The 26503-nt window shown below is 40.4% G+C and overlaps 2 protein-coding genes across 2 annotated transcripts in view; one reads left to right on the forward strand and one right to left on the reverse strand.

Annotated features, from left to right (window-relative positions):
* mtbp (MDM2 binding protein) overlaps positions 1 to 16236 on the forward strand; it is a 28864-nt gene extending 12628 nt beyond the window's left edge. Inside the window, exons 9-23 of the mRNA XM_061081429.1 lie at positions 2818 to 2912; positions 3115 to 3181; positions 3470 to 3587; positions 4091 to 4270; positions 5889 to 6002; positions 7741 to 7899; positions 10214 to 10307; positions 10395 to 10553; positions 10891 to 10986; positions 11154 to 11417; positions 11644 to 11801; positions 12013 to 12125; positions 14249 to 14362; positions 15666 to 15731; positions 15820 to 16236. Of these exons, the coding sequence (XP_060937412.1) occupies positions 2818 to 2912; positions 3115 to 3181; positions 3470 to 3587; positions 4091 to 4270; positions 5889 to 6002; positions 7741 to 7899; positions 10214 to 10307; positions 10395 to 10553; positions 10891 to 10986; positions 11154 to 11417; positions 11644 to 11801; positions 12013 to 12125; positions 14249 to 14362; positions 15666 to 15731; positions 15820 to 15858 (1836 nt within the window). The 3' untranslated portion in view covers positions 15859 to 16236. The remainder of the gene's footprint in view (positions 1 to 2817; positions 2913 to 3114; positions 3182 to 3469; positions 3588 to 4090; positions 4271 to 5888; positions 6003 to 7740; positions 7900 to 10213; positions 10308 to 10394; positions 10554 to 10890; positions 10987 to 11153; positions 11418 to 11643; positions 11802 to 12012; positions 12126 to 14248; positions 14363 to 15665; positions 15732 to 15819) is intronic.
* Positions 16237 to 21573: 5337 nt separating this feature from the next.
* sntb1 (syntrophin, basic 1) overlaps positions 21574 to 26503 on the reverse strand; it is a 37404-nt gene continuing 32474 nt past the window's right edge. The window contains exon 8 of the mRNA XM_061080443.1: positions 21574 to 23599. Within this exon, the coding sequence (XP_060936426.1) occupies positions 23507 to 23599 (93 nt within the window). The 3' untranslated portion in view covers positions 21574 to 23506. The remainder of the gene's footprint in view (positions 23600 to 26503) is intronic.

The raw sequence follows: 26503 nt of genomic DNA on the forward strand, positions 1-26503 counted from the left end.
TCAAACTCTAAAAAGTTACAGATACACTGCTCAAAAAAATTAAAGGAACACTTTTTTATCAGGGTATGGCATGAATTCAATTGCACTTTTTTGATAATTATCTGGTCAATTAAGTAGCAAAGGGGGTTGTTAATCAGTTTCAGCTGCATTGGTGTTGATGGAATTAACAACAGGTGCACTAGAGGGGCAACAATGAGACGACCCCCAAAATAGGAGTGGTTTTGCATGTGGAGGCCATTTCAAGTTTATCCCTCTTGATCACTTCGACTGGTTTTCCGTTAGTGTTGGCTTTAGCTAGAGTCATTATCTCTACTGGGAGCATGAGGCGATTTCTTAACCCTACAGAAGTTGCACAGATTGTCCAACTCCTCCAGGATGGCACATCCATGCGTGCCGTTGCATTCCAGGAGACAGGCAGTTACTCTAGGAGAGCTGGACAGGGCCGTAGAAGGTCCTCAACCCATCAGCAGGACCGATATCTGCTGCTTTGTGCAAGGAGGAACAGGTTGAGCACTGCCCGAGCCCTACAGAATGACCTCCAGCAGGCCACTGGTGTGAATGTCTCTGCCCAAACAGTCAGAAACAGTCTTCATGAGGGTGGCCTCAGGGCGCAACGTCCTGTAGTGTGCCCTGTGGCATGTCCGCCACTGGCGCCCTGTGCTTTTCACAGATGAGAGCAGGTTCACCCTGAGCACCTGTGATAGACATGAAAGGGTCTGGAGAAGCCAAGGAGAACGCTATGCTGCCTGCAACATCATTCAGCATGACCGGTTTGGTGGTGGGTCAGTGATGGTCTGGGGAGGCATATCCATGGAGGGACGCACAGACCTCTACAGGCTAGAGAACGGCAGTCTTACTGCCATTAGGTATCGGGATGAAATCCTTGAACCCATGGTCAGACCCTATGCTGGTGCACGATAATGCCCAGCCTCATGTGGCAAGGGTATGCAGGCAGTACCTGGAGGATGGAGAAATTGATGCAATTGAATGGCCCTCACGATCACCTGACCTAAACCCGATACAACACCTCTGGGACATTCTGTTTCAGTCCATCAGACGCCGCCAGGTTGCTCCTCAGACTTTACAGGAGCTCACTGATGCCCTTAGACAGATCTGGGAGGACATCCCACAAGACACCATCCGTTGTCTCATTAGGAGCATGCCGCGACGTTGTCAAGCATGCATACAAGCACGTGGGGGCCACACAAGATATTGAGAAGCATTTTGAGTTGCAGAAATTTAATTTTGGCAAAATGGACAAGCCTGCCACATCACTTTTTCACTATGATTTTCGGGCTGTCTATAAAGTTGAGCCCTCTGTAGGCTGAAAACTTTTATTTCCATCAAAGATGTGGCATCCTTTTGTTCCTAAGACATTAAACTGTCCATATATCAGTATAAATATCCAACATAATTTTTTTTCACAATGAGATCTGATGTGTTTTCAAAGTGTTCCTTTCATTTTTTTGAACAGTGTACAATGTGTGTTAGGTAGGGCTGCAACTAACGACTATTCTGATAGTCACCGATTATTGAAACGATTAATCGACTAATCGGATTATGAATGACACAAATTCTCAATTGCTATTATTTAGCAAGCAGCTTTTAAATTTAGCTTGAGGTTGTTCAAGGCATGTGATGACTGAAAATAAAGACAATAAAGATTGATACTTCATTAACAAAAATGTCTTTTAATAAACTTTGCTGCATATAAGGGTACTGTTGACACAAAAGCAAAGAAAAATCAAGTTTTTGTCCATTTAAAACCAAGGACAGGCAAAGTGCTAATAAAAAATATTAATTTAAATTTAAGTTTCCCTTTTTACTGTGAACCAAGAACAGGCCAAGTGCTGGTACTAAAAATAAATTAAAATTCAAGTATCCATTTTTCGTGTTAACAAAAAAGGACAGGGAAAATAACATTAATAAAAACATCAACAAACGAAACTACAGTCTTCTTCAGACTAAATCATTTTGATTAAAACAAGACGTTTGTCAGGCAATATGATAACATTTCGCTTTTAAACTCGTTAAAAAAAAGTTTAAACCATATTTTTGTAATGGATGCTAGAATGCTGCGCACAGGTATATACGTGTATATATAACATCTGACAGAGGCGAGTCCGCATCGTCTCTGTTACGATGTCACACGTGCCTCCTCCTCAAATGCGCGTGTCCTGCTGCCCTGGAGAGCAGGTCTGCTGTGCAGATACTGCAGGTAGTTTTTCTCGGGCTGTTACGGGTGAAGTTCTCCCGAACTTTTTACTTCCTGGTGCGCGACTGCGCGCGGCAGCGGACGCCGACATTGGTCCATGTTTTGTCGCTATTGCACATGCGCGACTTTCAGAGATAGGAAGGGAGCGAGATGGCTCACTCCTCAGGTACTTCCATCAGCACCTCCGGTAAAACGCCGTTTAGTTCCGCTGCGCGGCACGAGAAACACGCGCTATGACGTTACCAACGAATCATCGACTAGTAAATTCGTCGGCGACTATTTTGGTCATCGATTTTTGTCGACGACGTCGACTAATCGTTGCACCCCTAGTGTTAGGTAATGCTGAAACAGTCAATCATTTATGATTAAATATTCAGCTGAGGATTTGAGGAATTTCTGTTTCGTTGCTGTTTAATATGACATTAAATTGATTATCTTTGTGTTTTTGACTGTTAGTTTGACTGTTGGTAATGCTGCTCTGTCTCTATTGCTTAATGGAATGGAAATAATGTTAGGTGAAATAACACTGTTTTATTTTTCTTTGTTTCTTTCCTGATTTGATTCCCATATCTTCTTTAACTCTATCTGTTCTATGTTTGCAGGTCTTCCATTACTATGCACCGGTTTTAGACCTGGTTCATCTGGTTAATGTGTCAGAACTTCCCAGCTTCCTGATGTCCAGCACCCAGTTTGAACTGTATCCTTATATTGAAGTGTGCATGCCTGTGTGTGGAAAAGCTATGTAAACATTACATGTAGCATTACTCACATGGAAACTATTTTGATTGTTATAATAGTACAAGCATAGAACTTGAATATAATGCGCTCATCAGATATATTTTTTTAAATATTGTGACTTCGTTTTAGTACCGCACTTTTCCTTCACAGCTAACAAACAGAGGTCTCTGTGGTAAGTCAGCAAAGGCTAAACTGCTGTTGGATCAGCTGAGGTCTCTGCGTGGACAGGTATCTGCTCTTTTACATCAATTTAAACATTTAGCTATACCTGTATACTTTTTTATTTCAAGGGAATCAAAGACACTTTTTTTAAGATTTCTACTTAAGCAGGAAAAAAAAGAATTATTCAAATTCCAGAAAAAATGTGAATGGGACATACACAGATCAGCTACAACATTAAAACCAGTCTCTAGTTTTAACTTTGTAGCAGATCACTGTATAATATCCATCTTGTATGTGATTGATGGAGCTCAATGAGAGTGTGTTTAGGTTTATCGACTGTGTTTCTATCTCCAGGTTGGAGCGTTGTTCAGCCTGTCCTGTGTTATCACCTCCATTGTCCAGCCTGCAGCCAGCCAGCTCAGCTCCCAGCGTTGGAGAGAATCTATAGCCCGCAGACTTAAGTCCCTAAGCGGTAAAACATTTCTTTCAAGATGGTTTCACGAACTCCTTATATAGATTGTCATCTGGCAACCCCAGAGAGGATCTGTATTGTTTCAGGTGGGGAAATACATTGGTAACTAGGACTAAACTGATATTCAGTAGATAATGGAGCCGTCTACTGGGGAAGCAGGGACTAAATCAATTTGAAAAACTCGTGGATGTATTGGGAATAAAACATTTACAAAAAAGACAACCGATATCACTATACTTTGGGGGGGAAAGGATTGCTTCAGAAAAGAATAAAAAAGTAAGAATTGGAAAGAAGGGATTGAGTATATAATACTTTTAAATAATTTATAGAACACAATTCACAGAAGCAGATTTGTCTGGTAAAATGAAGCAAAAACTAGAACAAAACAACTAAAGACAGAGCTTCCGAAACTGTTCTACAACCAAATTAGTCGTATACCATTTTTTTCTTTTTTCAATTAATTCTGTATATGATCTCTGTCTCCCCCCCGCTTCACCCTGCAGTGCCTGACGTCGAGGTGAAAGGTGAAAGCGCGCACTACTTCCTGTTGGTCCAGGGATCAGAAGACGCTGGGTGTGAAACCTGCAGGGTCAGGATGTTGAACTCAGAGAGTCAAATTAATGGAGCGGCCGCCATGGCAACTGTCTCCGGGTTGTTGGGAGAGAAGTCCCTATCATCCTTAGGTATATTATGTTGCCTTGTTTGTGTGGGTGTGTGTGCGTGCGTGTTTTAGTGTCATTTTCATTTGTTTACCTCTACATTTGTGCTTGATCCCTGAACAAAATTGAGACACATTTTCCTTCATTTCTGCTTGTATTTGTTCACATTTTGGAAAATTTGCTCTATTAAAAGTATCCTGAAATCCTTTTAGCATCAATTGACCCATTGAAGTACAGCCAACTATCACTGGTTTACATTTCTAATGAAGAAAAAACTTAAAAATGTGGCAATTCTCAAGGGAGGTTTTGAGTTTATTTTTTCCTAATATCCTAGTGAATTTATTGAACGTTTATAAGTAATAGGTGTGAGAAATAATAGAACGTTTGAGTCACATTAAATCTTAAAAAATGTATATGTTATGATTTGAAATGAGAGAACTGCTACCTGAATTATCTCACTGAGCTCTGTGTCATAACCTCTTCAGTTAGGCGATCAGTAAAAAAGTCCAAACTACAATAACATCCTTTAGTTTATAGTCCCGACCACACCACCGCTGCCTCTTTCCCTGTGCCTCAGTTTGAGAACATATGTTGTACTGCAATCAAATTTAAAGAGCACAGTATTTTATGAAAGTTTTGAGGCTTTGCTACATCAAGCAGTAATTTGTTCTCTGTCACATTGTTAAGAAAAGCCTTTCAATCATCCTGTGCACTTGGAGCTGCTCCTAAACTTGATTGGAGTAGAAGCCCTTCTGGCTTCATTGCCAAAGGTTGAGGGGCTGTCATTGTTCAAATAAGTGTGCTGTTACATTTCTGACTCCAGAGATTTTCTTCTTTCATTTGTGCTACATGTCTATTCTTAGCCACCTCTTCCTTGTTTTTCACTTGTTTCTTCCCTCCTCTCTCAGAGAATTGGAAAGTTGTGTCACGAACATAAGAAATGACAACTAAAGACAAAGGGGATTGAGAAATGGTATTGATGGGAAAGATAGGTTAAGAGAGAAAGGATGGATGAGGAATGGAGTGGATGTGTAGATTGTTCCCTCGGGCCAAGTAGGTTCTATTCATCAGCGTTTGTTTGTTTGTGAGCAGCTTTCACAAAAACCACCTGATTTGCATGAAACTTGGTGAAAACATTTTTGTTGAAAATAATTATTTTACAAATAATAAAAAAGTTTAAATGTGGTTTTATAAAGGCACTTTGGAAGCTTGGCCGTCAGTCTGCGCTTTACTGAGTGCCATTCTAGTTGGGTGCTGGACTGGATGAATTTTTTAACGAAAACTTGAAATGTAGATTGGACTTTCTTGTTTGTAGGGGACTAGATTGATGGATTGATCTCTCAGAGGTCAAGCCCCAATAACACTGGATCCTGCAACCCTGAAACTACAACTCATTATCTTTCACTGGGCCATCTCTGCCCTTTTAATCCATGCCCTGTTTTAATGCAGCCACTCTGTCAGATACTTGAAGTAAACTGACCTTTTTGTGTAAAACGTGCCCCAAAACTTTTCCTTGGCCCTGATCCCATCAGAGATATACAAAAACGTTCAGCGAGTTTCTATCCAAACGTTACACCATTAAGGATTGCAAATGATCTCGTCATTCAATATCTTTCCTTTTTTCTATTTCTCCTTTGATCAGGGGGAGCTGTGGGCGACATCCTCCGCCCTCTGCCCTGTCTCCAAGGAGACAGTCTGCTGAAGAGAGAGCGGAAGGTGACCCAGGTTCAGATTGTGGTACTCAAAGAATATCTCAGTAAGTATGACATTTAAAGACGTCCTGAACTGGAAAATGAATTACAGAATAAACTGAAGCTCTTATGAGCGAAGCAAGTGATTTACTTTTGTAGTAGTTTAGAGGTACTATTTTGCTTGTATATATGCTAATGTATTGTAATAAGCAGGACAAGCAGCAGGGCACATCTCCTTGAGCTCACCATATGTTATGTCAATTAAAAAAATATTTTCCTATGCCAGAAGATCCCTCTCAGAACACAAGTGGAGAGAACAGGATGAGGGCTGTTATTGGAAAAGATTTATCACATAACAGACAAAATAATTGTGTTTTTCCTCACCTAACTAATCACTGTGGTGTATCTTCATCCGGAACATGAACCCCTGGGAAACCCTGGGTTTATTTTTACAGTGTTATGGGATTAATTAAAAGAGATGTGTTAAACTCATGTCATTAACCCTTTCCTGACCCTTAACATGGCTGCAGGCTTAAACATGCTGCACACGTCCCTTGGATTAGCCCATTTCACCATCTCATTATCTAAATTTTATCCAGTATACCACAATCACTGTGTCCATAAAAACTGTGTAATATGCAACGTCATGGATAAGAGAACACCCACTAGTCTTTGACTGATTACTCAGATCTTAACAAGACAGGAAATGCGTGAATTAATCTCATTTGGCAACATCTCAATGACTGAATGGATGTTGATCGATGGTTTAGTCTTTCTACAAAATGTATTCAGTTTCATTTTGTGATTGTTTCACAAAACAAGAAAATTAACTTTCATCTTAAAATGTTAAATTTATTTACGTAATTAGCAGACAAATCAATAATAAAAATGGTCATTGATTGCATTCCTCAAATTGACAATTGCACCATATAACAGCGTAGTTGCTATATGGATACTGTCTTGGTGTGACATTACTGTTTTCCTCAGCTACCCACAGCTACAAAGGACAGGAGTCGGTTTGACCTGTTGGATGTAAATTCAGTTTAATTCAAAATACAGAAAAGGCTATGGACAGTAAATATTTATCTACTGTCAGGGCTACTTGAAGCTTCCTGATATGTAGTCAATGTGAAGCTGCAGCTCTCTTGAGCCCTCAGCACAGGCTAGTGCATAGAAAGTTGAAATATCATTATTTTACAGACACACATAATGTCTCCTTGGCAGCCAGAGTCAGTGAAACACCAGTGGAGTGAAGCCCGATTAAAGGAAGTGGAGTGAATTTCTTTAGATTTGAGAAAAGCAATAGGGATATTCTTTGAAAAGGCAGTGAGCTGAATGAAGAGGCGTGACGGACCACAGGCCTTAATGAAATTTATTGAAATAAAGTTTGACTTGGCATTACATCGGGAAAAGGCTCATTCTTGTGAGTTGCAAAAGTTTGAAGTATTGTTTGAAAGCTTTTCTGATTTTGTGTGTGTGTGTTGCAGTTCTTCAAGAATAGTTAAGTTTCTATTTAGAAGCTCTATTATATAGAGCTTGGGTCAAATTGTAGCTTTATAAAGAGCAAATATAAAAATGTCCCCTTATCATTTCAACTTGCCACCCTTGGCCCATGTGAAGTCAAAACAGAAACTAATTAAAAGAACACACTCCTATTTTGGAGGGGAATCAATCCTCATCCCACTTATTGAATATTATGTAACATTAACACTGATGCCAAAATCTTCCACCAGCTGTAAGCTTGCCATAAACTGAATTTAAAATATTACCAACATAAAAACATGTCCTTTGTTTTTTGTCCAGGACGGAGAGAAGAAGCGTCCGCTTCGACCTCAATACCCATCAATGACTTGAAGTCTGTTCTGAGTTTAGCAAGAGAGCAGTATCTGAAGGTGATTGACTCCACGCTGCCCTCTGCTGCAACCTGTCTGCAGGACAACCCGGGAAATGACAAAAAGTCAGGTATGAAAAAAAAAAAGACGAAAAATTCCAACTACCAGCAACATTACCATTTCCTGCTTCCCAAATTTTACAAGTCTACCTGAAACGTAAAGAGAAAGCTACAATGCTAAAATGAATACAGCCTGCTTGCGAGATATTTTGCTAGACTCAAGATGTCAAGACTCTAGGTTGAATTTATGTCCTATGTTACTGCAGCACTTAATGCTGATGTAACATTCATGGTGGCAATGGTGACATTTGTAATAATTTTGGCTTTATATCTGCCAAGTTGTTTATAATTTCAGTTCTTTACTCCAAGTGGGAAATGTTTGCGTCGTCAGAATTTCTTCATATCTGCGATTTACAGTTAGGATGCTGACGTGCTGGTCCGACTTGGTCCTGTTGATGACTTGAATGTTGCAAAAGTCAATGATTTGTTGTAACACTGAGGTTTGAGAATAAAAGAAAAGAAAGAAGAGGCCACCTGCTGTAATACATATGAACCTGAATGACACTACGTGACATTACATTAAAGAGATCCCTGACCATGTGATACTGAGGATGTTTCTGATGATAGTTATATATAGATAAAGGTCATTATACTTAATTTAGGGGATTTAGAAATATTAATTGTCACTTGTTGATTCAGCCAGTCTAAAGACGATCATTCAGTACAAATCCTACTGTCCAAAAAAGCACATCAAGGCATGGGATGTAAAGTCACACACTTACCAAGATACATATCCTGACCTGCGTGTGCATTGTAAAACGTCATCAGTATTCACTACATGCACATTCATGGAAGGACAATGCCAGCTAATAATTTGCAGATAAATTGTTGGCAATAAAGTCCCATGCCTGCAGCTGCATGTGCACAGTGTGGGCGGTACTGCTTTTAAAATTGTACCTCAGGGACTAATGTCATGTCATAAATGTTGTGACATTATTTGCCACGTATTTTTTTTAGTCTAAGCACAACATTGTCAATCATAATGTTTATTGTGTGATTATCAATGCCACTAGATTCAGGAATTGTCCCAGTGAGTGTAATAGTATTAGAATAGAAAAGTGTTTTTACCAGTGAAACGGCCATTTGTCTCCAAAACAGTCGACATTATGGCTTTTGTTTGCCTCTACCTGCGTCCATGTTATCTGCCAGTTGTATGTATGAGCTGTTCTCAACCTCAAACTAAGAATATATTAGAAGTTTAGAAAGTTGTGGAGAGAGCTGGCTTGCAAAATAGATGGAAACATGTACAGACAGTCTATAGAACAAATCAGGTTATTTTTCTCTGTAATTTGTTCCTTGTTGGTCGAGAGATGGCATTTACAGCACTAAAATGCTTCAGAAGTCCATAAGGAATGTCTTGCATTGCCGTATCTGAATGGCCTAAAGGTGAGAATAACTTTGGCGTTTGCTGCCAAACTGCTGGCAGAGAGCGTCAGTCTCTTCATGTAATATACTTACGTCCTCAGGCCAACAATGTGCATGATCATCTCGTCAGGGAACCTGCTGTATACAGATGTATCACATTTCTGTCATCCTGGACATAATGTACAATCTTTCTGCTCAAACATAAGGAAAGTGCAGAGCTGCTGAGATTTTCTCTGTTGCTGTTGTGTAAGATGGGCTTGTTAGTTTCTCTATACTGTTCTAAAGTATAATAGCACCTCAACGTATATATATCCTGAGCTTTTATTTCCCTGAAGGCTTTGTAAATACTCATCCGTCAGCAATTTTTCCAGCTAATGGGTCAACCACAACCAAACCATTAAAAAAGCAACTGTGAATCTTTTCTTTATTTAAGAGGTCTTTCAGCTTGAGAGCAGGATTTATTGATTTCTCATTCAGATGTTGTATGCTTTCACTGAAAACTATGCACTAGCACTCAAATAACCCCTTCTTAGATTTGCTCTGCTTGGGCTCTGCTTGTGCGCTAGCACTCAGATTTCCTGTGCTTCAGACGTCTGCTCTCTGACCTTTGAGAGTCCTGTACAGGTGGTTACTTTAACCGCGTTCATGCACTTCTTCCTCCAAGGCTTGATTAATAAATCGGTGTGTTTGAAAATGACCACGCTTTAATGGAACAGGAGTCCAGCACATCCCTGGTCAACATAGATTGGCAAAATTAAGGGTCTGAAGCTTTTTACATTTTGGTAAAATATATATTTTTTGGGAACAATTTCTTGAATAAAGAAAGGAAAGGAAAATGTTTTACCACTTGTCATGAACTGTTTCATGCAACTCGAATCACTCTTAAATTTTCACTTCAAGCACTGTGTTTCGGCCCTTTCTAACTCTGCTTCAGTAACCCTTGTTGTTTTGGTGCAGTAGTTTTTCAGACTGTTGCCCACCAGCCATCTGATTGGCCTGAGAGGAGCGTCCTCCACAACATAGAGAACCTGCAAAGGAGACGACAGAAGAGGAGGTGAGTTAGTGTCTTTTTTTGGCCAATTCTGCCTCAATAAGTGTCTCTAATTCATAATATTTCTGACCATCACTATTTGTCTTTTAGATTTGGACTGTTAGGTCCAGGCTCTAGCGATAGCCTGCTGGGTCCCAAAGATGGTCAGAAGGCTTCCTGTGCTCTGCTCGATGCCAAAGAGCTTCTCAAACACTTCACAGCCGATGGTTTGCCGACTGGGGAGCTCCAACCCCTGGTTATCAATAGAGGGTAGGTTCATTCTTCTTGTCTGGCTTTATGTTGAGCAGCACCTCGACATCTGATTAAAGTGTGTTTGATGGGTTTGTTTCTAAGATATTTTGGATTGACAAACATTTACTGCGGCTATAATGAGTATTTGATTATGATCATTAGCCTTTTACAACAGCTTATGGCTTCTTAGGAAAATTATTGAGCTGGGTATTTAGAAGAAAATTATGTTTTTTCCACAGAAGCAGAATCATGTTAAAAATTGCTCCAGTATAATGAAGAGAACATTCAATAGAGATGCAAGACAGTCACACAACTTTCTCACACTTTCTGTCTCTGTTCCTCTCTGTCTGTTCAGTACGAATGTGTTTCAGTTGACACCAGACCTCTCTCCAAGAAGAATCAGCAACATGTCCTTCAGCAAGGCCTCAGCCTTGCATTACCACGGCATTGAGTAAGTTTCTTTAAGTGTGTTTACCACCAGAATATTACATTACAGCCGTGTAACTTTTAACTTGATCAGTTGAAGCCTGTAACTCAAAGCCACAGCCTCAATCGATTCATCGTTTATTACCATAATGATTTTTAATGATTTATAATTGATTTGATTTATTCCTCTAGGTTCTGTCTGGACAATCATATCTCCTTGGACCGGGACCAGGCCTTTGTGCGGCTCCAGTCCCGTCTGATTCGGCACGAGACGCAAACCACCTGCTCCAAAGAGCCGTGTGCCCTCCCCTTCGCCCTCAGCCCCGCCCCCTCCCCTGCTGTGATGTCCGAACCAGGAAGTGTGCCTGACGGAGAGACTCTGCAGAACGCTGACGTAGCTCGACTGAAGCGCAGGTCCTGGGACACGGAGGTCGCTGGAGGTCATCCTCGCAAGAGGTACAATGATAGTGTATGCTGCTGCATTTGGTTTAGTTGTACGTCTTTGTAACACATGACATGTGATTAAAACATAAGGGGCTCAAAAAGCTGAAGAAAATAAATGTCATTTTAAAGATTCACAGAAGTGAATAGATGATTTGTTGATCATGTCTTGCTGGATTACATGCTATGCTATAACCTTATTGTTGGTAAGGTTTACAGTGTTTATGTCTGTACGATCTAGGTTGGTGAAGTCGGAGAGCAGTGACTCCCTCTGTTCCCAGAGCAGTGGCAGCAGTGGGACACATCCCGCCATCAGGTCTCTGAGACAACAGCCCAGCAGATCTGTCTCCATCAGTGGATCTACCTCTTTAGCCACTTCAACAAGACGCACATCCTCAGGTAAAACAAAAATACTCAACCTGAAATGCAAAGAGACTAGAATTACCAAATAACATAATCAGCTAAAGATGGTATCACTCGTATCTGGAATATTTTAGCTTCAGCTCTATTGAAGTGGGAGAAAGGGAGAGTAATAAGAGAGAGAAAGTGGATTCTCATTTTGTTAAAATTTTCTTGACTCATTATTCATTTTCTTCACTTTACTCTTCAGGTTTGGTGACTCATTTCTCTGCTGACAAACCTAAACCTCAGCAGCTGAAGACACAACAGGAGCAACTAGAGGAGAAACTTGCCAAAGAGTCACGTTCACAGAAACACAACAGGGTGAGTGTGTGTGTGTGCGTGTGTATGTGCGTGTATGTGTATCTCATTTTTAGAGGGACGGCTGGCTTTTCTTACTTTAATGTAATTACCAAAAATAAAGTGATTATGTATTTATGCTCATGCTTAATAACTAATTTAGAGTAATTGCATCCATAGAAACAAGTTGTCATCACATCATGTTAAACTCACTTGTGTGTGCAAGTACATTCTTCACACAGATGTATACATGAAGAAATACAATCCCTTATTGTTAAACCCTTAGAAATAGTTAAATGGTTTTTGGGTTTATTTTCAAACTTATCTTATTTGGTATATTTTTGGGGCATTTTGCCTTTAATATTATAGAAACAATGAAAGAGAGAGGAATTTGGCCTGAGGTTTGCATTTTTACATTCAAATTTAATTCTAGTGAAAATTACTTTTACACCCTAGTAGCCATGTTTCCTTTAACGTAAACTGTGGTTTATTGCAGCTTTGTTTTGTTTTAAAAGCTTTGACCATTTGCTCTACATATTATGATTAGTTATGCCAGTATGAAATGTTAATACCACAAATGTTGTTGCCGAACATATCACATAAAAATAGTCATCAAAAATTCATGAAATTCAACTATTAGAGCTGGAATATAGTAAAATCTCCTCATACCGTGTTTGCCTTGACTCTTCAAGTGAAGAAATAAAACACTTAAAACGACATGAATAATGTGAGGAATAGCATTAGGTGTATGCCCCCTCCCCCCCTCAACATTAGGTCTGAGCAGCCATCAACTAACTGCGCTCCAGCAGGTCATAGTTCCCTCAGCCTGTGTTGGTTTTCCTGCTGTGGACACGTCACCTCAGTTTGACAGGCTGATGTTTCTCCCCTGTGGCAAAACCAAAGCTGCTAATGAAGACTGGAGCTCTGTGCTGTGTTCAAGGTGCCCTCCGGAAACGACAGTCGCTCGTTGTTAATGACGTAACACAATATGCTGGTAGTGGTGTTACTGGTCATGTGTGTTATCATCCTACTTAAACATGGGTCTGCTCTCAACAAAGATCGCAGCAGTTAGTTGGTAAATTGTTTATTATCAAAACTGACAGGAGCAAATGTAGAAGTCAAAATATAAAGCCAAGTAAACCGTAGTTTTCCTGTATGTTCACATTAAATTAGCACTTGTTTTCTACAAAAGTGTTCCTGCTCACCACTAGCCTTATTCCCACTCACTGACTCACTCACTCACACACACTCACTCACTCACACACTCACTCACTCACTCCGACAAACAATGTGGCCGACAGGCCCACAACAAAAAACACACACACTGACAAACAGTGTCTTTTTGACAGATGGGAATTTTTCTAAGAGCTCCACCAAAGACAAATGTTTGACATGTGATCACTTTGAATGTGTGGGTTGCATCATAATGTTGTGACAGGAGCACTTTAACAAATACACTATTAGGATGTCACCTGCTGCCGGCTTACACACACACCCATACAAACACACACACACACACCCATACAAACACACACTAACACACTTTCTGTGTATTGAACAGTTTACACACAACAGCACACACGCACACATACACACACACACTGTACAGTTTGACGTTGCCCCCCCTCAGCTCACAATCTGCATCCCAACCTTGACTCGTTCAGATTTATGCTTAGTATTCAAACAGTCTTATCATCTGAACCCAAGTTTAGGTAAGAACACTCAGCTCTATTCAGAACTAATGACAGCAGTTTATTCAGGACAGAGATTAAAAGCTGTGAGACTGAGCGGCTCCACCTCTTCCTCAGAATAATTTATAGTGTTTCCTTAGAACAGTCGCCGCGACAAGATTAATGGTGCATCAATTTATTTCAGGAATGTGTTTTCCCCTGTCAACGCCACCGGTGAAATATTTGTATGTTTGTACCTGGGAGCTCAAATGTGGAATGTGAAGACCTGTAATTCAGTGCAAGGACGTCTCCCCCAACCTTCAACACTTTGACATGCTTTCTTTTTAAAAGGGAGACGTGCTCTCGAGTTTCTCGGAAACGGTTTAGGATTAGCTGCTTTGGGAATAAACCAAACTAGATTTAATGTTTTGAGTGTTGTGCTTATAAAAGAGTGTGTGTCTGTTTTTGTGTCTTCAGATGTTGCAGGAGGTTGTAGTTAAAGCACTCAAACATCACGGGATCACTGCAGAGCATGAGTGCTTTGAGGCCTGCAGCAGGAGACTGTTTGATATCTCCAAATTCTATCTCAAGGTGAGTCTTTTCACCGCTGATATGCGGCTCTTTCTATTTGACAGTTTGTTTGGATGCCTCTGAGCATCAGGCACATGGAGTAGAGTTTTGAACATGTGTTTTATTACAAATCCTCATATCAAACTGAGCCGTTAATAATTCAAGTACAAGTATTTCTCCAATACAATCACTTTCGTCAAATTTCTTTTTTGCATCCTTCTTAATCTTAATCTTAATAATTCATCTTAATCAGATGTTGTTATATAAATTCTGCCCTAACTCAACTGCAGTACTCAAAACTCTAAAATAAATTATGGTAGTGAAGGAGTTTTTATCATGTTTTTTAGGTGTTTGAGTTAATGTAGAACATTTCCATATTTAGCATATTTATTTATGCAGAACTGCAGGCAGCTCAGGACCAGCATGCATCTGGGAGGTCTAAGGTCAAACCAACAAAAGGACAAAACCTGCTTTCAGACATGCACTTAAGTTTGGACATTTTCCAAAAATGTTCCTGCTAGCCCCAAAGCAAGATTTCTGAGTTATACTTTTCTGGAAGTTTCTGGAAAATTTCACAGGACATGAAACTTCATATCGCTTAGTTTCAACTCCTTCATTGATTTTTGGGATAAGTCCAAAATGCTTCTAGTGATGTTAACTTAAAAATAAACATCACAGCTGAGTCAGTCTTCTTCTCCCACCATCGTCAAAGGGCTGTCAACAAAAACTATTTCCATACGTCATGTCCTGTCTCCTGCATTCTATGTCATGGTGTCACTCTCCGCCTTAATGTTCCAGATATTTTCTGTTGTTGTGAAGGTGACTGACCTGACCAGTGTTTCTGAACACTCTGAAAAGATTGTGGACATTTCCCAGAGTCCATGACAACAGCAAAAGACAGCACAGTTTATTCTCATGGTGCTAGTGACCTGTTGATTTCAGGTTTAGCCTCTAAATTAAATCTGATCTACTATAATAGACTTTGTATTTTATCAACTCGTCATGTGTTGTATCTGTTAAAGTAACTAGTTACAATATCTGATAAATGTAGTGGAGTAAAAGTTCAATCTCTCTCTCTCTGGAAAAAAAGGACCTCAAAATTGTACTTAAGTCGAGTATTTGGTACTTAAGTAAATTTACTGAGTTACTCTCCATCACTGCTAGTCAGTAAAGCTTTGCTGACAGACCACAGCATCTAACATTCTGTACAAATGCTTCCTACCAACAGTAAACACCCACTCCAGTTCAAATGAGTCAGTTAGATGTAGAGCTCATGTGAACCTACTTCACTGTTTCAGTGACTTTTGTTGTTGTTTGATCTCAGGATCTGAAGACGTCTCGGGGTTTGCACGATGAGATGAAGAAGGCCGCCGGCAGCAACGCCAAACAGGTGATGTCACCAAACACTAGTGCTTCTACACTGGACTTTAGTTGTTAGTAAGTTACATTCTTAAAAATGGTATTTTCTGTTCCTGTAGGTCATCGACTGGGTGCTGGAGAAGACGACAGGGAAGTGAAGAAGGCTTTGACGAATAAGTGGGAGGGAAATTATTTAAAAATATTTTTATGTTTGTTTAACCCTTTCGTGAGGGAGAATCCAACCCTTGAAATGTGCAAATTGTGTCACATTTTAACACATTATTATGTCTTATATTATATGTATTGTTTTATCGTTTGGTTTTAATCGCTGCCTTAAGCCTATTTATACAGACTTAATCTTTTTTTCATTTTATTTGACTGTCTCACTGAGGAGATAATCTGTCTGTGCACATATTTCTTCTGATGTATTATATTTGTGTGTGTGTGCTCTGCTCCGTCTGCAGTGAACTGAGGAGACACGTGGCTCTGATGTTGTCGTTTCTTCTTTGTTGCTGTTTTCAAACCGGATTTTAAACCGTTTCCCACTTGTTCATCGTGTTTCTAAATATGATACTAATTTTATGTGTATATTTTATCACTGTTTTATATTTTATGATACAATAAAGAACTGTTGAATCTTATTTGGTGCCCAGTTGACTTCCTGATGAAAGCCTGAGCCGGCGGGAAAAGTGTGAGTGTGTTGAGAGCAAATATCCGTGAGTGTGTGTCGTCTCTAAGAAGCATGTGTTGCATTATCGGCGCTGACAGCGAACAGCACAATCTGGATGGTAGCTGTTGTTCACACAGTGAAAACAGAGCCACGAGTCGTGCAGCCCATGGTGCAGTGCTCATTACCACTGACAGTCAGATTTGTCCTGGTTGGACTATTTGTCCTCCATCACCACCGTGAGCTTCAACAGGCACAGCCAGCTGTTCCACTTTAACCATGCTGTCTTCTCTCCACCATAAGGCTGTGTTAATGTGGATGATCTGCTCTTTTGAGAAGCTGGAAAGATGGGGCACTTTTCTACGAAGAGGAAGAATTCACTTGTGTTTCAGCACAGCATTTTAAGTGTCTGCAGAACATCTTAACTGACAGGTCCCTCATTTCTTAGTAAGTTTGGTGGGAAGGGTAATTTGGTGATTATTACTGGGAAGAATACAATTATCCTTCAATGAATTACTACATTCAGTTTAGTTTAAGTAAATACTAACATATTATTTGAAACACAGTTAATATAATATCATACATTATTAGTCTGACAATGTAGAGACAATAACTGCACTATAGCAGCAAAGGGGATAGTAAACTTAACAACCTAAATTTAAAAATATATATCATTAACCATAAACAATAGGGAATGTAAAAATAGCAGTAATGGATATAAAAATAAATACTGAGATTTGCTTAATGTTATTTTGCATTTAATTGAGTACAGCACTTGACTAAATGTGCTACTCTCTACCAGTTATCCCCGAATGCTTATTCTGCTGAACCTGCAAAAGTTATATCTCTGAAATCCCATTTTCTGTTACTGAATAACAGCAATAAGTAATTTAATAAATATTGAATAATCAATTATAATGTAAAGTAACTGACCTGCTGTTCTGACTAATTTGAAATAGTTGCTTGAACCAAATAAACTCAGTTTTTCCCACATTTATGTCAAATCACTTGAAATTTGAAATTGCTATTTACAGTTGTTATTAGACTATTGTCATATTGTGTGTCAGTAAAGATCTACTGAGTCAGACATGTTGAGAATCATTGTTAGACTATCTCCAAATATAGTGTGTTTTTCACTCCTTGTAACCTCACATTTTCATTGTGCGTGTTTTTGGGGAACGTTCTGAGCTTGTATCCATCGGTGTGTGAGTACCACAGAGCGGTCAGGGTGAGATTATGAAAGGGTTTTATCTGCATGTGTGGCTTGTATCACAGTGGACCAACAGAAGAGATAATACAGTTACACTGAGCCTCATTCATCTGAGTCACACACACACACACACACACACACACACAAGCCTTGGTAGAAAATGACCACATAAGGGAAATACACTGAGGCTGTGCCGATGGGGAGACAACAAACGCTGCCACTTATCACTGTAGTTCTTTGTTTAATTAGATAAGAGTAACTTGACCCATCTCCTTGTATGGACACTTTTTCAAACTCGTGTTTCTGCCGTTCTAAAACTTGACACATGTCAGATACCTAAAATCTTCAGACGAAGACAAAACACCGAACCAGAGCTAAAGGATTTCTGTGCAACAACAAATCCTCAAAATAAAATCTGCAGACCTTGTGTTTCCCCCCTTATCGGTTTTAAACTGTGGACACTAAATGATTTACACACTTCTTCTGTGGGCCCATTAAACGGAGACAGCAGAGAGTAAATGAGCTGGCCATCTGTTGTGGCTGCTGCTTGTTGCAACATATAAAATAAATGTTATTAATGGTCAGGGGAGGTTTTCGGTCCAGAAGCTCGTCTTACGGCTGCTGGAGGGATGAGAGAGATGAGGGATGATGAAAGAGAAGAAGCAATGTGAATAATGTAATAAATAAAAAAAACAGGCTGAATAGGTTCCTGAAGGGTTTTGGAGACAGAGGTTATGTCTTTTGTCTGGGAGACTTAAAGGGATAGTTCAGAGAAAAATGAAAAATTCACCCGCTATCTACTCACCACTAAGCCGATGGAGGGGTGAGTGAAGTGTTTGAGTCCACAAAACACTTTTGGAGTTTCAGGAGCAAACAGCTTTGCAGCCAAATCCAATACAATTGAAGTCAATGGTGACCTAGACGTAATAAAACAACAGACAAAACATAACATGCCTCCATGCTGCTCGTGTGGTGTCATCCAAATGTCCGCAAGCACAGACATTCAAATTCGAATCGGCGTCATTTACACCTAAATGTCGGCTGTTATCTTCCTACGAGGCTCATTCACGAACCCCTTCACTGCATATCACATGTGTGTTCTGTCATGTCTCCTTAAAGCTGCTTTCATGCACTGACATCCAGACGTTTTCCAGAGGGGCGGTATTTGACAACGCAAATGTCAGAGTCAGTTGCTTGCTTGGAAATTTCCCCACAACTTTTAACATCAGCCTTCCAGTAGAACGTTCACGAGAGAACACAACAGGAAAGTGTCCAGAAAATTCAGCGAGTGAGTGGTGAGGCGGTGTTTAACACGCAACGGACGTGAAACTTGGGTAATGCAAATATCTCAGGATGAAAAAGAGGTTAGAGAGAGAGAGATTTAAGAGCGGCAGATTTAAGAAAGGCAGAGGGCCAAGAACAGAGCCCTGGGGTCCTCCATATTTATGTCTGTATTTTGTGGTAAGGAAACACACTTATGATACCATGTCTGAGAAGCATAGCTGACTTTGGTAATACGATGACCCTCTGTATCAAAAAAACATGCTTATTAATAAATAATGTGCCTACGTTCTTTGGGGTTTTTCTCCAGTTTTAACTTGTTGCTGTCTCTGTCATCATCAGAGTGTAAGGATTTGATTTGTTATCGTCTTGTCCCGATTCTCCAGCAGGTCTCCATGTTCCCTTCTCTCTGAGGTTCATTCCCTTTTGTCAAGTCGGCCGTCCTCCTCAGTGTTTGACTAAAAGTCTGATCATGAAATAGTAAAGAGCAGAATAAATCTCCAGGTACTTCACGTGAGCCTCCCCTGGATTTTTATGAACCCATGCTCATACCGTCCTGTTTCATGTTTGTCAGTAGGTGTCCTGCGACGGGCAGAGGAGCATTTGAAATCCTGCTCTGACGATCAAATCCTGTTGTAACGACATGAAACGCTCCTGTGGTGTTGAAACTACACAGAGCGATGACCGCCTCAACTCCCGTCGCTTCTGTTTTCATGACAGCAGGCCGTACCTGTGGGATCCATCAACCTGTGCAAGAAAACACGCGACTGCACACACACACACAGTTATGTATCCCTGTGCTTCTAACACAAAGAGCAGTCACTAAGTCACTGAGTGAGTGAGTGAGTGAGACAGGGGTGCATTCATTGGGCATGGCAGCTCCTGACTTCCTTTGTTTCACACACGTACGCACGTACACACACCCTTTCCTCACCCCTCGTCTCTTTTATCATCAGAGGCTGGCACTTTGTGTGTCTGTGTGCGAGGGAGACAGACGTAGGGAGGGCACAGTGTTTCTCCTTCACACTGAGGGTAAGACACTGAAAGGCTTGGCTGGGTACCGGCAGTGCGAGCGCATACTTTCATGATTCGAGGCCGCATAGGTTGCGTGTGGGCGGTTGTTTTTGAGAGAAGCGGAGCTTGAAGCGCAGGCCTCGTTAAGTGGGAGGGTCACAGCGGCGACATCACCTCTCAAACGTGCCTCTGTCTGTCCTCTAATGTTCTCAGACAGCGTGTCCTCGCCTGCGTGTCTGTGTAAAGCTGCAGAGAAGGGTACTCATCTTCTTCTTGTCCATTGAAGATAATAAAGGGACGGAGAGAGGCGATGACCCTTTTTCTTTAATTCCAAATAGCACATTTTGTAGGAACTGCTGAGTCAACACTGAAGGAAAAGACCCCACGAGAGACTGTGGCACACAAAAGCTGTTCATTCAGAGCCCAGACTCACACAAACAAACAAACAAACAAAAGTCACTGAGAGAAGTATTAACTGTGTGCAAAGGAACACAACTCTGGACGTTTATTAGCTGTCACACACACACACACAACCACACACACACACAGTTAATGACTGATTGCTAATTGATTTGGCTCTTTTCCAGCCCATTAAATCTGACAGCTGACTGTTTCAGTCAATATCTCTCTCCCTCTCTCTCGGAATGAGAAAGCCGGCTGTTTGGGTACAAGCATGTTTGCACAGTTGCGTTTGAAATTTCAACATTTGTCTGCTTTTTCAGCATTCTGTTTGTCTCAGAGGGAAATTTGACCCGTTGCGTTTCTCTTTCACGTGATGCAACAGTTCCTGTTCGCAGACGTTTAGCGTCCCGTTGAGAGACAGACGGTGAAATGCCGATGAACACAAAGAGGTGGAGAAATCTGCAGGTAAACAAAGTCAGCTAGGGAGCAATGTCAAGAGTTACGTCTACACTCCTTACCCTCGGTCTCGATCTCTCCTTCGATCTGTGCATGTATGTATGAGAGAGAGTTAAGATGCCAGCTCAATACCAAGGAGCCAAGGAAAACAGTCTCAAGAGTAACGGTTGTGTTAAGCACTCACTACAACTCAATTACTCTCAAGTGCTTCGGCTAGAGACAAATGAATGTTTTTTTCCTGAGCTGGTCAATAAATCACTTCCCGATCAATCTGCACCGACACTAATAAGCAGTAAATTAGTTCTCAAACTTTCATCTTAACTGTCCTTACAATAAAGCACTGCCTGTTTCCTTTGCACTGCAGCGAATTCTTGCTTTTAAAGCAGGGTCGAGTTTCAGATCAGTTCCCGAAAGTGAAGGAAGAGAATGGTCTAATATCCATCTAATAATATACAAAATAATTGAGAAACAGTATAATTAAACATATTTAGATGTCATTTAAATTTTAATACTAGAATATGGCATATGCTTTATTTTACCAACAAGATCCATGCATTTCCCTGGGAAAATGATGAAAATTCCTCCCTTCAAAAAACCCTCTTAGATCTGCCCAAAAATTGAATGGGTTCTTTCTTTACCCATATCACATCCTTTCACCAGGTTTCATGTAAATCTATTCAGTAGTATTAACGTGATCCTGCTCACAAACAAACAAACACACAAACAAACAGAAGGGGTTGAAAACATGAGCTCCTTGGCAGCGAAGTACGGGTTGATACACATTTTCCACAGATGAGAAAAGAATCAATCACCACTGAAGAGAATAAAAACAGAGTCATCATGTCAGTTTTGTTAAATACATGATTTATGTGCACAATCTGAGTTTCAAAACTAAGATTTATCACTCTGAGTGACAGTACAGTAGCTGCCGAAGGCATCAGAGTATTCTACACATCACTGCAGCCGCTGCTCAAAGCGCTCCTCTCCACTTGAGGTTGTCAGTAACTGCTGGATTCTCCGTGTGCTCCAATGCCTCCACTATCTCGGGGTAGCAACAAAACCGATTATGTCTCTCCTACAGTGCGGTATGATTACAATGTGTGGATCATTGTTCACAGTGTGCGTGTGAAAGGTCAATGGAAGTGTGCTAGGATTTAATGGAGAGAGCGAACAGAAGAAGATCTGGCTGGTTGAGCCCAGAGCGATGCAGCCATCACAGCAGTCACACTGTTTGCTCCGTACTCTTCATGTTCATTTATTCCTCCCCAAAATTAAAATGTTTGTTTTCTTCTCAGTCATCTGAAGGCACAAGTAAAAGACCTGGCATCAGGCCTCATCAGACACAGAGCAGCACACCGATCGGCTCTGCTGCAAGAAATCCAAAAGAAATGATGACCCACACTGTTGCACGACTAGAGCCGGATGCAAGACTACTATGATGGCTACTGTGAGAGTGACGGATAAATAATACTTCATAAGGTGATTATGGCACCATTTGATTCATGGTTAATGTTGAGAATTACTAGTTATTCATGGCAGATATTTGCTTGGGGGGAAAGAAACAAGATCAACTGTGAGCTTTAGATGTGCTTGTAGGTATATTTTGAGTTTCTTTCGGACAGAGGCTAACCTGGAATATCGTCTACATGACTTCGCACATCGTAAAGGTCGTTTTCATAGCATCATATTTCTCTATGAAATCTGACTAGTGTCTGAAATTGATCAAAATAGGTTTACATATGTGATCTGAATGCGAAACTTATTATTTTTGTTTAAAGCAAATTTAAGAGTAAATTATTCATATGCAAATTTGATCCTCATGATAAACCTCATTGTAAATCTCGGAAAATTAAATAAAGTAAATGCCATCTGGTTCTTCAGTGTTTAGGACAAAAATGCCACAGCAGGCTGTTATTGAACGCAGCCTTTTTTAAAGTGAGATATGAGATTCTGATGAATGGCAAAACAGAAAGAATATTCAAGTGAATTCTACTTCATTTAACTGAAACCAAATCGTTAATACAGCTGACATCACTGTCGTATCAGTCGAACTCTGAAATTCCACCAGATGGTCGCCGTATGCGGCCTGTTAAAAAGAATACTGAGGCTATTTGAATTTGAGTCTGCTGTCACATTGTGGGAATCTGTGGCGCCGAGCGTTTCGATGATGAATATTGACGCCGCTAACAAGACATCTCAGGGGACGCAAAAAAAAAAAGACAAGCCAATGACAAATGTTTTTCCACAGTGTGCCAAAGTGTTTGTGGAAGAAAAATTACAAGTGAAATTCAGAATGTCCTTTCAGGGCTAATGGGGAATAAATTATATAAATGGTAAATGGAAGGCAGTGTGCCATTACAATGTGACTGAATTAAAAGTGAACTCATCTCAACCCCTGCTGTCCTTCGGATCCTGGACGTGACACTACTGCCTAATCTGCTCCTTCCGGTGTGTCCCTCAGTCTGTATTTCATATATTTCTCTACTGTGGTTCTTCAGTCCATGCAGCCCTTAAAGGGAGGATTTGTCAAAAAGAAAAACTGTCCATTTCACTCAAAGCAAAACCAATTTGAATTGGTTTCTCCAGTGTTTCTTAACTTTAGAGTTGGAGACCCAAGAAAGGTTTATTTCCGGAAAGAAGTTACATTCACTCAGCTTGGGTCCGCCCGGCTGAAGGAGTCCGACTGTGTGTGCTGCATGCGGGATGCAGACAGGTGGAGGAACAAGGTGGATTTCAGTTTTCAGAAGGTGGTTCAAATGTCCCTTTTGAGAGGCTGTCAGGCAACCAGACCCAGGCGGGCGATCTTAGCAGAGAGGAAGGAGTGGAGGATGAAGACGATTGGTTTTGGACACGAGTGGAGATCCAATTGCTGCAGAAAGAGGGGAGCAACAGAATTAAAAAAAGTAGATCAAGAGGAATAATACTAAACATGTAATAATGCCCCAGGCCACAAGACTTTTAAACTCCTCTGAACTGCAATAACTCTACCAAACCAGCACCCTGGCATATTTGCACCAGCACCATGGCATATTTGAATATTTGCACAAATTGCACTATTGTTGTTTTATTTTTTTCTTAATCTGTAAAGATATATATTTATATATATATATATATAATTTATTTTCTATTTTAAATTTGTGATATTCTTTTTTATTCTATTTTATACTATTTCTATTTTTATTTTTTTAGTTGTAATTACTTGAGCATTGCTTAAAGAGAGCCTGTGACTCAAGTATTTCATTGCCAGCGACTGCTTCATGTTATCTCTGTGCATTTGACAATATTAATCTTGAATCTTGAGATGAAAAAGAGGAGAAGAGAGTTTGTAAAGCTCATCAAACCATACATGTATATTCAAAACTAACTCCACAGTCAACCGTTCTCCATGAGGCGGGGAGTAGACCGTCCGATTTGTACACTGTACTGTTCACTGTAAACACACAGACGCCACGTCACTGGGACTAAAGCTCTGCTCAAAGCCTGAATCAACAGCGGGTGGTTTCAACAGTATTATGACTCATATCCTGTTCCTCAGGCCTGTATGGAGATTTAACCTATAAATACTACATAAATAACAGTTAAATCCCTCTGGTTTAACAGTGAGCAACTTTCAGAGGTTCCTCATCTCCAAGAAACGCAGCACAGTGAAATATGAGAAAACTTATACGACTTTGGTCCACAAAAATTCAGAAAGTCAGGATTTTCAGGAGTTGAGATAAATGAAGCTGTGCTGGCAGCATGGATCAGTAGGGATGGCAACGTCAGTGAGTCAGTCCATCACTCTGATCCAGTCTGAAATATCCCAGAGTTATTGGATAGATTGCCACGACTCTTTGTGCAGACATGACTGGAGCCAATTGAATCCCAACAGCTTTAGTAATCCCCTGACTTTTCATTAAGTGCCACCAGCAGTTCAGTGTTTATGGTTCCCACCCTCCCACCCTTTTCTGCCTTAGAGAGTGTGCTGCATGTGCATGGTAGAGTATAAACAGAGCAGGTGAACACCCTATAGATAATGCTGCTAATTAAATGTACTATAACAGGAGGACACGGATAAATTCTGTTTGTCTGTGTCCGTCAAAACATTCATAAATGTTCCCATCTTCAGAGGGCGGGCATGATTCAGCATAACCTTAGTAGACACTGCTAACCATGAACATTCATGCACAACCCTCCCCTGGAAAAAATGAACAAATTCCCCTTTTGAGTGAAACCCACCTTTGGTACAGACATACTTTAAATCCTCCTCTGGATGAACTGCAATTACTTTAACTTTTCATCTTACACTCAGATTGTGAGAAAATATGTTAGGTAATTTGGTTTCGGACCAAATATCTGCAAAATGTATAACATTTCCATGAGCCTCATCTGTATTTTCTGTTAAGCACTTATTAGCAAATGTTAGCATGACAAAACAATTAAGTTGGTGAACAAGGTAATTACTGTATAATACAGATCCTGCTTTGCACAGCATTCAGCACAAAGCACCATTGTGTCTAAATACAGTTTCCTAGAGGTAATTCTAGGTGTTTGTTGGTCCAAAGTGCTTTTGTTATTGCATCACTTTCTGCTGCCTTAAATTGGAAATGCAAAAATGTGCCTTAGCACACCTGGTGCTGGACCGGAAACAGACTGCACTACGCTTCAAGTTCTTCTTTGCATTGCTCACTTTGGCCGGGTGTAAGATAGGGACCTTAGTCTTGTTCCTGTCTTTCTGATCAACCAGAGCAGTGTGTGAAATTGCTGTGACAAAATTCCGGTCAACTTTACACAGGATAGTAAACACTGAAGAAGAGCTAGAACTACTGCCCTGCGTTTCTACTCCTCCGCCAACAAAAACATGTGAGGCCACCATGACCTTGACCTTTGACCAACAAATTCTAATCATGTCAACGTCCAGTCCAAGTGACTGTTTGTACCAGATGTAATACAATTCCCTACGGTTGTTCCCGATATATCACGTTCACAAAAACATGCAGTCACCGTGACCTTGGCCATAAAAATCTGTTAATCTTTTAGTCCGAGGGAATGTTTGTACCAAATATAAAGATACTAAAGGGGCTGTGTTCACAAAACTGTATCTCCCACAATTGACCATCAAGTCATCTTATAACATTTTACTTGTTACTTTGTGTTTTGTCAATATCTGTTTTTGTGACCATGTGACTTTTACTATCAATGTTATCGTGTTTGTTTCCATCTTTTTCCATCCACAAGTGTCCTTGGACTTTTATAGAGCCTTGTCTGTGACTGTACTGGGACTCAGAAATGCTACAGACGGTAAAATCTGTTCTGATAAGGTGGCCAACAGAGGTTTCGAATCAAAGCTCGCAAGTTGTTGCCTATTTGCCTTCAGCGTATACTGAGCAGTCTGACATGAATGGATGAATTCAAGAGTAGTCTGAATCAGAGCTACATGGAGACTGTCATACAGACAGATCGGGGCCTTGATACAAAACACCTCGGCTTCCAGTTTCTAAATCCCAATCCCATAAGCCTGGAGAATAAATATTTTAGTTTTCACTTGAGTTCCCAGCATGCAGTCAATCACAGCGCTGTGGCTTTGTGAATGATGAAACATCAGCGTTGTTTTTCTGTGTAAAAACAGTTTGTATTAGTGCCAGGGGAGAGTAATAAAAGAGCTGCAAGAGTTCAATCTCCTGTCTGTCACCCACATTAATATTCATATCAGCGTTAGATCCAGGAGGTTGAGAAGTGAAATTCTTACAAACCGAGATAAGGAACATGTTTGTGTTTGGTGGTTTTCAGGTAC

This window comes from Limanda limanda, chromosome 11 (genome assembly GCF_963576545.1).
Source record: "Limanda limanda chromosome 11, fLimLim1.1, whole genome shotgun sequence".
Lineage (NCBI taxonomy): Eukaryota > Metazoa > Chordata > Actinopteri > Pleuronectiformes > Pleuronectidae > Limanda > Limanda limanda.